The sequence below is a fragment of the Stenella coeruleoalba genome (assembly GCF_951394435.1).
Source record: "Stenella coeruleoalba genome assembly, chromosome: 1".
NCBI lineage: Eukaryota > Metazoa > Chordata > Mammalia > Artiodactyla > Delphinidae > Stenella > Stenella coeruleoalba.
Genome location: NC_137169.1, coordinates 159,704,267 through 159,717,482, shown reverse-complemented (window position 1 = coordinate 159,717,482; position 13,216 = coordinate 159,704,267). Strand labels below are relative to the sequence as shown.

General features: G+C 51.6%; 1 protein-coding gene and 1 long non-coding RNA gene across 2 annotated transcripts; one reads left to right on the top strand and one right to left on the bottom strand.

The window, feature by feature from the left end:
- The first annotated feature begins 1,093 nt into the window (after window positions 1–1,093).
- LOC307194114 lies at window positions 1,094–7,866 on the top strand. Its single transcript, XR_013830516.1, has 3 exons — window positions 1,094–2,050; window positions 5,353–5,422; window positions 6,442–7,866. It is a non-coding gene; the product is annotated as an uncharacterized lncRNA (long non-coding RNA).
- OPTC (opticin) lies at window positions 2,362–8,869 on the bottom strand. The gene is made up of 6 exons (XM_079936976.1): window positions 7,925–8,869; window positions 7,051–7,186; window positions 5,365–5,523; window positions 4,461–4,663; window positions 3,307–3,402; window positions 2,362–2,813 (listed from the first exon to the last, which is right to left on the bottom strand). The coding sequence occupies exons 1-6, from the start codon at window positions 8,456–8,458 to the stop codon at window positions 2,643–2,645; spliced, it is 1,299 nt and encodes a 432-aa protein (XP_079793102.1). The 5' UTR covers window positions 8,459–8,869; the 3' UTR covers window positions 2,362–2,642.
- Window positions 8,870–13,216: the final 4,347 nt, after the last annotated feature.

Below are 13,216 nucleotides of genomic sequence, written 5' to 3'. Positions count from 1 at the left end.
CACAGCAGCTGTGGCCTCAGGAAAGGAGCCTGTCTACTTTGGCTGGCCTTGAAAGTAGTGCCTACATTGAAGTGTGCTGTGAGAGCAGGACTCCGTAACCTGTGCTTAGAGGGACCTGGGTTTGAATCCTGGCTCTGCCACTTATTACCTGTGTGAATTTGGGTACCACACTTTCACAAACTTGTTTCCTCATCCACAATGTGGAGATAAACATCTCTACTATCTAGAGTGGTGGTTGGGATTAAGTGAGTTGATGTGCATAAAAACTTCTAATACAGTGTCTGGCAAATTCCAGGAGTCCAGAAATTGTGAGCCCCCTTCTCCCACAGTAGAACAGGGGTCAGATGACTTTCTGTATTTAGCACATATTAACCTTGGGGCATATGGGTATGATGTGGCTTCTAGCACACGGGAGCCCCAGTTCTGGAAAATTTCTTCTGTTTTTTCCATTGGATTGTTTCAAATCAGGGTTTCTTGCACTTGCGGATCCTGAGGTTTCCAACTGTTGCATGCCTAGGCCTGGTCACAATCAAATACAGTGGGATATGGAAGAGGATGGGACTGGGGGATGAGAGAGAGCGTGCATGTGAGAGAGGTAGAGAGAGAGAGCAAGAGAGAGACAGAGACAGAGAGAGAGAGAGACAGACAGAGAGAGACAGGGAGCCTGCTGGGTCCTGGAATCCTTGGGTCCTTGGGGAGAGGGAGGGTGAACACAGCAGCAACTGTACCAGGCCGCTCTCACCGCCTTTGAGACTTCCCACTCCTAGTCTGCAGCCTGTGTGTGGAGTCTTCTCTAGTTCTCAAATTCTTCATCTGAAGAATGTGAATAATGATCCCTGACTGGTCTGCTTACAGGACTGTCCGGAGCACCCACAGTACTTGGAGAGATCTAGACACAGGTGGGGGAGGTGGATGAATGGGTTCCCTTCCAGGTGGGCCCCAAGACACACCTGTTCCTCCAGACTTGGGGACCACCTGGGGCCTTGAGTGGTTGCCTTAGCTAACTCCTATTCCTTCAGCTTTCAGCTTAGACATTGATTCTTCAAGGTCTCCTGGACCCTTAAACTGTGTCCCCCTCCTGTAAGTTCTCATAGCGTTTTGAATATTCCTTTTACAGTATTTATCATGAGTTGAATAGTGTGGTTATTTGTGTGATTATTTGTTTCACACATGTCTTCCACACTCGACTTTAAGCTCCATGAAGAAAAGGAGTATGTCTATTGCATACCATCTGCACATAGCAGGTAGGTGCTCAATAAAATCCTTGCTGAATGAATACATGAACTTCTGGCCTCACCCTTCTTCTATGCCCCAGTCAACACCTGATGCCAAGCACCGATCTATAACACCACCCCCCCTTGCCCAACATGTCCTTATAAGAAGGAGAAAGATGACATCTCTCTTCCCATTATAATTCAAGGGGCAAGTTGGCTAGATCATAGCTGCCCTTCTTCCCATTCGCCCAGTACAGCAGGCCCAGCCCAGGATCCAAGAAGGTTGCAAGAAGGTGAGTAATTGCTATATGTATTTATTTATCTTTGCACAAGGCTGCCCTCTGGTGGTTAAACATCAAGAGAGCATGGCTAGGAACCAGCTGGCTGAGCCACCCGTGCTCAGAAGCTGGTCACTGAACCAGGAACAGGTAAGCGCTACAAGCAGGCATCCGGATGAAGATTCATGTCAGTTCTCCATCCTTATGAATGGCTCCCTCCAAATCTAACAGGAAGCCCTGGCACAGGAAAAGTAAGAAAATTTTAAAAGCCCCACAGAAACCCCACCCTACCCCCAGTGGGGTGGCCTGGAAGTACGGGGAGGGGTAGTTTAAATAGCTCTTCTTTTTCCTCAGTGGTGTGCTAGCAAATGCTTAACAACAGGCTCTCTCTCTCAAAAAAATCCTAATGTGTAGTGTTTACCGACGTGCGTGGTGTAAATACTCCCATCAGGCCAATTTCAAACTACCAATGTGATGTCACTGAAAGCAGAGCTGGGAAGAGATGGGCAGCAGTCGCCTGTCATTATATAGTAGTTCCACCACACAGGTACCGTGGACGTAAGTAAGTTCAAGAACATGGTTAATAGTAAAACATAGTAAAGTAATTGGGAAGTGATGAGTTTGAGTATTTACTACATTTGTTTTCAACATATCTAATTGTGAGTTTATATAATTTAGTTTTTAATAATGGCTGTACTTAACAACTGGTTTGCAAAATTCTAGAAAATTTTAATAATCAGTTATTGCGAGCCTAGTAGTAAGAGCTGGCTCCAGCATGCCACTGCTTCTCCCCACTTCCTCCTTCTCTTTCTGTTCCTCCTCTTCCTCTTACATGATTTTCTTGGCATTCTGTATGGGTAGGAGGGATGGGGGATATGGGAAAGAGTTTTGCTGCAGACGTCGCTATTCTCTGAGCCAGGCGCCATAAGGTGTTCAGGAAAGAGGATGGAGAAATACAAATCTGGCTCCTGGAGGACATTTCTGTGTGTGTGTTGGGGGAGGGGTATGTGTGGAGTTTTGCAATTGCATCTTGAGGATGATTAGTGCCAGATGAAACACCACTGACAGGGATCGGGCCCTGTGGCCCAGGAGGCCCGTGCCCTTGGTGGTCCTCCAAGGGCTCTTACTTGGGAGCAGTGGAAGGGGTGAGCTAGGTGAAGCGGCCTGTGGGGAGCCGAGGCAGGCAGAAGTAGGCACTGGGGAAGAGGTTCAGGTTGATGGGATTGCCGTCCAGGCGGATGTCTTCCAGCTGCCTCCGCGTGTGCTTGTGCCTCTCAGGGTCACAGAAGGTGTCCCTCTGCATGGTCTCTATCATGTTATTCTGGAAAGAACACACTGACAGCTGCAAGCCTGCTCCACCCGGAGATTCTGCCCTCAGGCCGCACTGAAGGCAGGCTCAGTGTGTTCTCCCTACCAACTTGCCTCCCCTTTACAACTGGAGAAGCCGAGGCACAGAAAGCCAACGCCCCATGCAAGGAAAGAGGAGAGGAGACCATTGAGGACGGATGGAGAGAGAGGGGAGATTGAGAGGGAGGAAGGGAAGATGGGAGACAGAGGGTAAGGGAAGGGGGAGAAGGAACAAGCAATCGGGTGAGATGGGATAAGGACATGGAGGGGAAGTGTTTCAAAGAGCAGGAAGGGGAAGAAATCAAACTGAGTCTGTGGACAGTGGTCTGAACAACACCTACCAATCCTTGTCTCCCATGAGCTCTCAGTGACGTAGACCCACCGCTGCCTAAGGGGGCGGGCTCCCTGCAATCTGACCTCCGCTTTCTGTGCTGTTCAATGCCCTTGCTCTCGGGGAGGCTGCTCACCTGCAGGTGTAGTGAGCGCAGGCTTAGGGGCAGGGACCTGGGGATGGAGTCCAGCAGGTTATCGGCCAGGTAGAGGAACTGCAGCTTCTCCAGCGCCTGGGGAGGAGGCAAAGGGTGCGTGAGGCTGGTGGGTGCTGTGGGGCCCTGGCAGTGATGGGTGGCTGATGTGATCCCGTTCACTCACTCAGGGTCTCCCGGGCCTCAGCCAGGTGCCAGGTTCCGCGCTGGGTGCTGTGGGGGAGGCCCCTTTCCTCCCACTGGATGCAGAAGGAAAAGCTGCTGCCACTGAGGCACCAGCAGCTGGGGGAGTGTGAAGGCACTCGGCAGTGTCAGTGGCGACTCTGGGAAGAGCAGGCAAGGGGCAGGGATGGGTGGGAGGCAGGACGCGGGACATTTCGGCCCAGCCTCAGCATCTCTGCTATCAGAAGGGACTTTCCCAAATGAAAAGTCTCCAGATGCTACATCTGGAGCAGCTGTGGAGAGCATGGTCGGGAAACACTCGGACCAGCGTAATGAGAGCCACAGGCACAATGGAAGCAGATTGCATATGTGAGTGTGACAGAGCTGGGGTGTCAATCTCATCCACACCCCTCTTCACTTCCACACTGGAACTGTCCCCAGGACTCTTCCTGGCCCTGCTGAGTGGGCAGCCCAGGGGGCCATATTTGTGCCATGTGTTGAGCCCTTCCCATCAAAACTGGCCAGCCAGTGACCAGATTTTCTCTCTTGAGAATTTGCTCCTAGAAAGACAGTGATCAGTCAGTTGGTGATGGGTTTTGGAAATAAAAGAATATGTAGAGTGAGAACTGGAGCCACTACCACTGCAAGTCCAGTCACATGTAAGTCAAAGTTTTAGGGGAGCAGAAACTGAGTGTGCGAGGATGTTGGTGCACAGAGAGGTGACTGGGCAGTTGCACAGAAAGAAGCCAAGAGACCAGGTGCCCCACAGAGGGAGAGGGGGAGCTGCTGATGGTTTAGATGAGGAAAATTGGGTTTGATTTTCACACCCCAGAACAGGGTTGGAGCAGAGATATCCTGTGAGGGCCATGGGTGTGTGTGTGTGTGTGTGTGTGTGTGTGTGTGTGTGTGTGTGTGTGTGTGGTTGTAGGCATGGGTGGCAGGTGGTAGATGGGGGACTTAAGGCCCTGGCTCACCCTGAAGGCTTCAGGCTGTATCCCTGAGCTCTGGAGCTGGTTCAGGCGGATGTCCAGGACCTCAATGCCAGTGGGCAGCACAGGTAGCGCTGCCAGCTTGTTCTCAGGGAGGATCAGATCCTGCAGAGCAGGCAGCAGGAGGAGGGCATCGTCATCGATGGAGGAGATGAAATTGCTAGAGAGGTCAATCCTCTTCAGTTTTGCTAAGAGGTGCAGGGCAGAACACACAGAGATGAGGGACATACCATCTTCCCTTGCTCCTGCTGGAGCTGCCTGTGCCCTGATCCCTGCCTCTCAGGATAGGGGATGCTAGCCAGCTCTCCACCTGCACCAGGTCCAAACCAGAAGGAATAACTTTATAAACCTGGAAAAGCCCTCAGATTCTGTAATACCTTTCCCTGGAGTTCTGTCCTGTGTGGATTGGCTTGGAAGAAGCTTTTGGAGGGTAAGACCCAACAGGCTCAGGAATCCCTGGATCCATCCCACTTCTACCTGTTAGTTTACACAAAAGAACAATGAGGTCCAGGAAGGCTGTCAGTAATTAGTGGAAGAATCTGGATTAGAGACAAGAGTTAACATGGCCTTGTCCAGAGGCCAGGACGGCAGAGACCTACAGTTGCTGGGACAGCCTGAAAACGTAGGCTTGATCATACCTTCTCCTCCCCTGCTTCCCATAGCTTCGGGGAGAACATACAAGAACAGGTCACTTTTGCCATCTAAAAATCTTCAAGCAAAGGAATTAAAGAGACTGGGGCTATTTCTGTTTGATAGCTGGAGAGACTGAAAGCCAACAGGGAAAGGCACTTGGTCTGGTGACTGTTCAATGTAGCTGGGTGGCAAGGGAAAGAACCCTGGGGGTTCCCTCTGCCCACCCACTCTTTTCTGTTGCCAGGACATTACATACTCAGCCCTTTGAAGTCTCCAGCCCGAATATGACGGATGCGGTTGAAGCGGGCGTACAGGTAAGCGGTTGTCTGGGGAAGAGGAGGGATGTTCTCTAGGTCAGCATCATCACAGTACACAGAGGAACCAAGGCACACGCAGATCAGACAGGTTGGCAGGCCTGGCCCAGGTGGAAGACAGAACAAAGGGAGACCCCCCCTCCTCAGTCAGACTCCCTTCAGCCTCTGGGACCAATAGCCCCGGCCCCAGGGAGTGTCTGAGCCGTGGTTGTCTGTGTCTTCTTGGGTTGCTGCCCAGACCGACTGTCACAATGTACCCAGGAGTGCTGTTGGCCGCTGCCAGCCTGGCACTCAGCCCTTGACCTAAGAGAAGCAGATCCACCCTCAGTTATTACCCGTTACAATCCAAGCCCATTAGTGCCTTTATCAGACCCTGGTCCTGTGTAGGTTTTTCTGGGCCTATGTGGGCATTTCTAGGACATCTATCAGTCTCTTTTCCATAGGGCTCCTCTCTGGTCCTAAAAGGTGCAATGAAGATGAAATAAAGCCAGATTCAGTGGAATGGCCAATGGCTGCCGGCTCTGCCATCTGCCTGGTGGGCGAGGAGTTAGACATGTTCTGTGTGGCTCTGAAAAGCATAATAGAGCCAAGGTGGAGTGTACACTGCCTGCCCAGGATTCATTTCCCCTTCTCATCGTTATCAGCATCTCAGTTTTCTATTGGAAAACATCCCTCCCCTGTTCTCAGTCCATGACCAGTGGTCATGAGACTTAGGCCAGACCACTGAGCTCAGACTGGCCTTACAAAGTTGGGAAGGTTTTACTGAATACTGCAGGAGGTTTCCATCCCTTGTTATTAGAAAGAACAGAGGTTACTGGAGATCACTGCTCGTCCAACTCAAGGCGGAACTCTGTTGGTAGTGACACAGACCCAAGATTAAGAGATAGCTCTTCTTCACCAGTCGTGACCAGACAGTGTACTTATCCCCAGGCCTTGAACGGCAGGTCCAGCTGAGGCCCTTTATGGTCTCTTTAAGCCTGGGACGTCATGGATTCCAGACAGAAGTGTTTTCTCTACAGGTGCCCCATTACCCTATACCCATCCAAGGCAAACATCTCAAGAAGAGAACAGGAACCGAGAGCAAGCAAGTCAGGAATTAACTGCATCCTCCTCTGCCTCAGTTCTGATCCCCAGCAGAGTGCCAACCCCCTACTGGCGGATATGCCAGCATCCCAGAGTCTCCAGGAGGGCCTCAAGGAGAGGGAAAAGCTGCTAACGAGGGAACTCAAGCTGAAAAGCAGTATGACTACTTCATTTGCCCCCATGCCAAATGACGGCCACAAAGTTATTTATTCTTCTCTACAGGCCTTTAATTGTCTCTAATCTAATTATCACTCAACCTGCTCCCCCAGCGACGCTATTAATTAAGGTAGGTGGCTTTTCTAGGCACAGCGGAGTTCTTGCATTTCTTTGCTTCCTATCCAGTTTGTGCACTCAGGAAGAAGCATTAGGAACAGCTGGCCTCTCCCTTTGTTTTCTTTTTTCCTCCCCTGCAGCTGTTTCCCGTTCTCTCCCTGATCCTCCACTCCATATAGCTCTGACTGCACTCCTCTTTGGCACCCCTGGTGCTGGGTTATGGCTGCCGGCCCATGACCTGTGGCTATTGAGACCTGTGCCTGTGAACTTACCATGGCTGGTCAGGGAAACCAGCAGGCCCCGCGTCGTAGGCCTGGCCATTGTGGGGTTTGAAGGGGGTGTCCTTGGAGCCCTTGTGCTCTGAGTGAAACTTGTCCTGGTTGGAGAAGCCAGGCTGGTCCCTTTAACCTGGAGACACAGTATACAGTAAGCCAGCTTTGAGGGGCTGAGAGGGACTTCACTTTGGATTCTGGGAACTTCAGCGACCAATTTCAAGCTTGCAAAGAGTCACTGTGGAAAACGAGGGAGGGACGGCAGGAAGAGTGAACAAGGCAAGGGCCTTCTGAGCATCTGGTCCCTCATCATGACGTGGATGAGGAAACTGAGGTCCAGCTGGGGAGGGACTGAGCTCAAGGGGCCATCTGGTGGCAGAGCCAGAACCCCATCTCCAGACCCCCCAGACTGGGCTTTTCCCTTGCCCGCACAGACCAAGGTCAGACAGCAGATGAGTGCAGACTTCAGATCAGTCCCTGCAAAGGCCAGAAAGGGCTGAAAAATGAACTTCAGAACTGAAGATAGTCTAAGAAAAGACAGGTTGTAGCATTCCTTTTTCCAAGGGAGAATGTGAGGACTGTTGTCCCAGTGAGATACACCTTATGGTCTTGAAGGCAGAGGGAAGGAGGGATGTATGACTTCTAAGGGAAGTCCCACAAAATTTGCTACAAACAGACAAAGAACTTGAAGTTTTGTGTCCTCTTTCTTAGTATTATCTAAACGACAAGTTCCTGTGGAGGGACAAGAATTTCCACCTCCTAGAGAAAGTTGGAGGCTTGAGATACCTGCATTATGGAACAGGTAGAGAGGGACCAGGCCTCAGGCTCCCAGTTTCTTTCAGGGAATGCAATGGGTCTGCTGCATGCCCCTCACCTTGGGGAGCTGGTCCCTGTAGTCTGTGAGTTCATCATAGTTGCTCAGGTCAATGACTTGATCGTAGTTGTCTAGGCTCAGGACATAGTCCCCCAGTTGCAGAACTGCATAAGAATCGCCTTCTCCGTGCGGCTGGTCTCCTTCCCTCTCCCTCTCCATCTTTGGGAGAGATGCTGTCCTTGCTTCCTGCAGCATCAGGGCCAGCAGGCTGAGTAAGGCCAGGAGCTTCATGGAAGTCCTGGCAGGTGGGGGATGGGATGAGAATGGGGCCGAATCACTTAGGTATCCAGTCCTGGGGGAACAGCTCACAAACTCACCCCACTTCCCACCCCCACACTTGCAGACTCTTAAGCCATTTGTCACACACTTAGTGCCTTCATTGCATGTGCAGGCTCCTTCAAGGCTGGGGCTACATCTAGGGGGATATCTCCTGCCAGCCCCCCTCACTGCTCGCCACTTCAGTCTCTTCACATGCTCATCCACACACTGATATTCACTCACGCAGGAATGTGCAGGCACCTGGCAAAGGCTCATTTACTTAACACACACACACTCATGCATGTCCCCTTGTCTACATACCTCCCTACTAACTAGGCACACACTTGTGAATTTACACAGATGTTCTCTCTTATACAGCCACCCACTCAGAGTACAACCATTAGCCACTAAACTAGATTCAGAGAAACTTCACCATTAAGGAATCCTGTGGTTTTTAAAAAGATCATTCATTCATTCATGCCTTTGCTTGACAAACATTTATGAGATATCTTAATAGTCCCAGGCACTGGATTTGTCTCTGGGGGCACAGAAATAAATAAGGCATGCCTAGTTCCAGGAATGACTAGTCCATTTAGAGAACATAGGCTTAAAAATTGATTACAGTGTAAAAAAGCATGTTAGTTTTAAAATCTATTTATAAATGCAGCTTTTTAGAAACAAATGATTATGGAAACAAAAGAGCTCTTTGTGTTTGGTTGTACACACTCGGAAAGTTCCTTAGGTTTCTGTGTACAGGTGAATTCAAATGTTCATCCACATATGCACAGATGGGTCAAGGAATGTGTGCAGTGTGGATGTGAGGTACCCAGTGTATTTCTGATAATGCAGCTCTCCCCAAAGCTGGCTACACAAGTCTCTAGTAGACTCTCCCTCTTTTTTTCTTCATTTCTAAAAACTGAAGTATAGTTGATTTACAATGTTGTGTCAATCTCTGCTGTACAGCAAAGTGACTCAATTATAAAAAATATGGGGCTCCCCTGGTGGCACAGTGGTTAAGAATCCGCCTGCCGGGCTTCCCTGGTGGCGCAGTGGTTGGGAATCTGCCTGCCGATGCAGGGGACGCGGGTTCGTGCCCCGGTCCAGGAGGATCCCACATGCCGCGGAGTGGCTAGGCCCGTGAGCCATGGCCGCTGAGCCTGCGCGTCCGGAGCCTGTTGCTCCGCAGCGGGAGAGGCCACAACAGTGAGAGGCCCGCGTACCGCAAAATAAATAAATAAATAAAAATCCGCCTGCCAAAGCAGGGGACACGGGTTCGAGCCCTGGTCCCTGAAGATCCCACATGCAACTAGGCCCGTGTGCCACAACTGCTGAGCCAGCGTGCTGCAACTACTGAAGCCCGCACACCTAGAGCCCATGCTCCGCAACAAGAGAAGCCACCACAATGAGAAGCCCGCGCACCTCAACGAAGAGCAGCCCCTGCTCACCGCAACTAGAGAAAGCCTGTGAGCAGCAACAAAGACTCAATGCAGCAAAATATATATATATATATATGGAAAGCTTCACGCATTTGCGTGTCACCCTTGTGCACGGGCCATGCTAATCTTCTCTGTAGCGCTCCAATTTTAGTATGTGTGCTGCCAGAGCGAGCACGCTCCCCTTCTTAGTTTTTGCTGGGCGATGGGGCAAGCCCCCATCCTAGCAAGAGGTGTCTCTTCATCTTACCTCCCATACGTTACTCCAAACCAAATTATATAATCAAAAAAATCTTAAAGCAAAAGCCCTAAGACAGTTTACTGCCTCCCTCCAACCTCAATCCCGTCTCAACCCAGACACCCCACCTCACTGCACCCCTGTGCTCTCCTCCCCACAAGCACTCTCCCTCATTTGCATACCAATGGGCCTAACCCCTCAAAGCCTTGAACCTTACCCCTGGAGACTCTTGTGGTTCCAAACGGAGGCTCACAGCTTCCAGAGAGGTGGGGACTCTGATGGAGAAGTCATGACCCACGGAGGGGTCTGGGTAGACTGTCGCCTGGGGAAGGCAGGGGAGCCAGCCAAGGCAGGCGTGTAGCCAATCAGACTTCTCTTTTTCCTGATGTCCAGCTGTTTCTTCTCCTCCTTCCTCAGCGGGTCCCTCATCCCACTCCTTTGCTTGGTTTGAAAGATTTTTTTTTCTCCCTTCCTCCACCTCTTCTACTCTCAGCCCCCTATACGTACCCCTCCCCACCTCCCCTCATCTTTTCCTCTCTTTCTCTGTCTGCTACATCTCTCTCTTTCTGGCCCACCGTCTTTGAGGGGGCAGGTGGTTCCCACCTCCTGAGGGGAGACCAACCCCTCAGATTCTGTACTCTCCAAGAAGAGAAGGCAGCAGTGGGGGTATGTGGAGGGATGGGGCTTGGCTTTCCAGCTTTTTTCTCCAGCCAGCGAGTGATAAGGCTTTGGTTTCATAGATGCAATCCAAAGATTAAAAGAGGCTCAGCTGAGGTACTCCGACCAGCACCACTACCCGCCACCTGGACCTCTAATACAGGACCATAAAGATCACCACAGGGAAAGAGATTCAAAGAGAAGGTGAATGGGGGAAGGAGCAGGATTTGATAGCCAACTTCAAGCTCTCTGACGATGATGGGGAGGAAGATACAGGAAATTCTCCCAAATCTATAAGATTGAGCCCTAGAAAAAACCTTCCTGATCATAAACACCAGGAGGCATTGTGTGGGGTCCTCAGGGGGCCGAGGAGACTCCCCCCCACTCCATGGTCCCCTACCAAAGATGCATGTGTCAGGAGAGACTCCTTTCCCTGGTGCCTTAGGTAGCTGCAGGGCAAGTCCTTGCTGAAGGCACGGGTAAGGGGCTAAGACATTGTCCCCAGGAGTCTGCCAGCCTGCATACATGTTTGCCCAGGTTCATAGGTGAGGCTCCTCCATCCTTCCTCCCACTAACCAGATACCGAATCCCAGCTGCATAGTTCTCCTTAGGATCATTTAATCCAAACCTTTCATAGTGCATGTGGGGAAACCGAGGCCCAGCAAGGTGAGGTGACTTGCCCAAGGTCACACAGAGCCAGGGCCAGGTCCTAGATTTCCTGATTCTCAGGCCAGAGAGTTCTCCTTTATTCATATGACCCTCCCCTTCTTTGCCTCACCCCTGAGGTCCTGAGGCCATGTATCTCCGTGCCCTCAGAAGAGATGGCCTTGGCAGAACTCATCTCTGCCCTGGCACAACAGGTGAAGGGTCAGAGCTAACAGCCTGGCCCCAGGGGCAGTGCTCAGCCTGCAGTGCTCCTGGGCACCAGCTGGTGTGGAGGGGGCTTCCCCAGCTCAAGAACCTTGTCACCAGAGCAACACTTGTTCCTGTGCCCCAGACAGCCCCCCGCGTGTGGAGAGACACGCAGGGCTCTGCTGGTGGAGGGAGGGAGCCCCTGGTGCCAGGAAGGTGCCCGGAAAGCAGAATGCATATGTGGTGGGCTGTCCTCTACTTTCTCTCTACAGCCTAGGCTCTGCAGCCAGAAACCCGAGCCCCCGCCCCGCCCCCCAGTCAGCCTGGGCGTCACCCGTCCCCACCCCCCACCATTTATTCCCTGCGAAGAATGCAGATGTGACTGTTCATTCATTCCCCCCTGCAGTCTGCTCCCACTCTCCTTCCCCGCTTTCTCGGTGACGCACACCCGCCAGCCCTCCTGCTCTCTGGGCTCTTATCGCTGCCCCCTGCAATCGGTATTCTCCCACGCACTCGGCCAGCTTGGCCAGATTTGCGATCACGCCACGCATGCGCCGGCTCCCCCACCCCGGACCGCCCCCCCACCCCCGCCCCCGGCCCCCGGCCCCCAGTGGAGCAGCTTCTGATTTAGGCTGCGCGTCTTAGACCCTCTCCCAGCTTCTGCTCTCGGTTTCACAAACACACCGGCACACATTCTGGTTACCATGGATTTCAGGGAGGGTCCATGGGGTGTGTGTGTGTGTGTGTGTGTGTGTGTGTGTGTGTGTGTGTGTGTGTGTGTGTGTGTGTGTGTCTGTGTGTGTGTGTGTGTGTGTGTGTGTGTGTGTGTGTGTGTGTGTGTGTGTGTGACCTACGTGGGAACCGTCTAACGATCATGCTGTTGTTCCAGGCAGCTCAGCCCCCAGAGAGCCCGGAAACGGTGGCGGGAGGTGCCGGAGCTGGTCTAATCCGAATCTCATTAGGAGAAGCAGGAGGGCATGATGATGGAATGGAGGTGGCAGGCCCTGGGGACAGAAGTCTGGCCAGCTGACCCTGTTGCTTCCCTGTTCGTGGGCAGAGAGAGAGGCAGGGGTGGACGTTTCAGGAACCCTCCTGCTTTTTGGACAGCAAGGGTATATTCCCTGCTGAGGGCTTGTAGCTACATAACTGCACGGCTGGAACTCATTTCTCTTCCTCTCTCAGGCACACACACACACACCCCTCATACAGGGTAGACTCCATGTCTTCCAATCTTTTTCTCATGCTGCTTCCCTCCTTTCCTGTTTATGTGCTTTTTCCTCCTTCTCCCACCTGGCAAAATCTGATTCAAACCTTAAGATCCAGCTTAAATGATAGGAGCCATTCTGGTTTCTCCCAGGCAGAAGCAGAGGCCCTCTCCACTATGCTTTCTGTACCCAACATTATTGCAAACACTTAAGACATGCAATTACTAATTCATGGATTTTTCCCTTTATGAATTCCTCAGTGGCGTGGCGTATATATTACTTATCCTTGAATTCTTAGCTGGGAACCTTGCACGTGGTTGATATATGCTGAAAACTTGCTGAATTGAACTGAAGCAGGAAATTAGGGGGCAGGGTGGGAAGGGTGGGACAGCATCCGGCAGTTTTCATTCAAAAGAAGATGGTGTAGTCCGGGAGGATCACGGGGTTGGCTCTGGAACAAACCTTCCACCTGAAGAGAGATTCCAGGGTACCCTGTTTTAGCCCTTCTGTGAACATCTGCATAGCATGTAGACCATTCCAGATGATGTGGCTGGCCCTTTGCTCACTGCCCTTGATACACCTCTGCCATTGTTTTGTGTATCTTACACTACCTGTCCTCAACTAGTCTGTTAGCTTTTCCTGGTCAGGA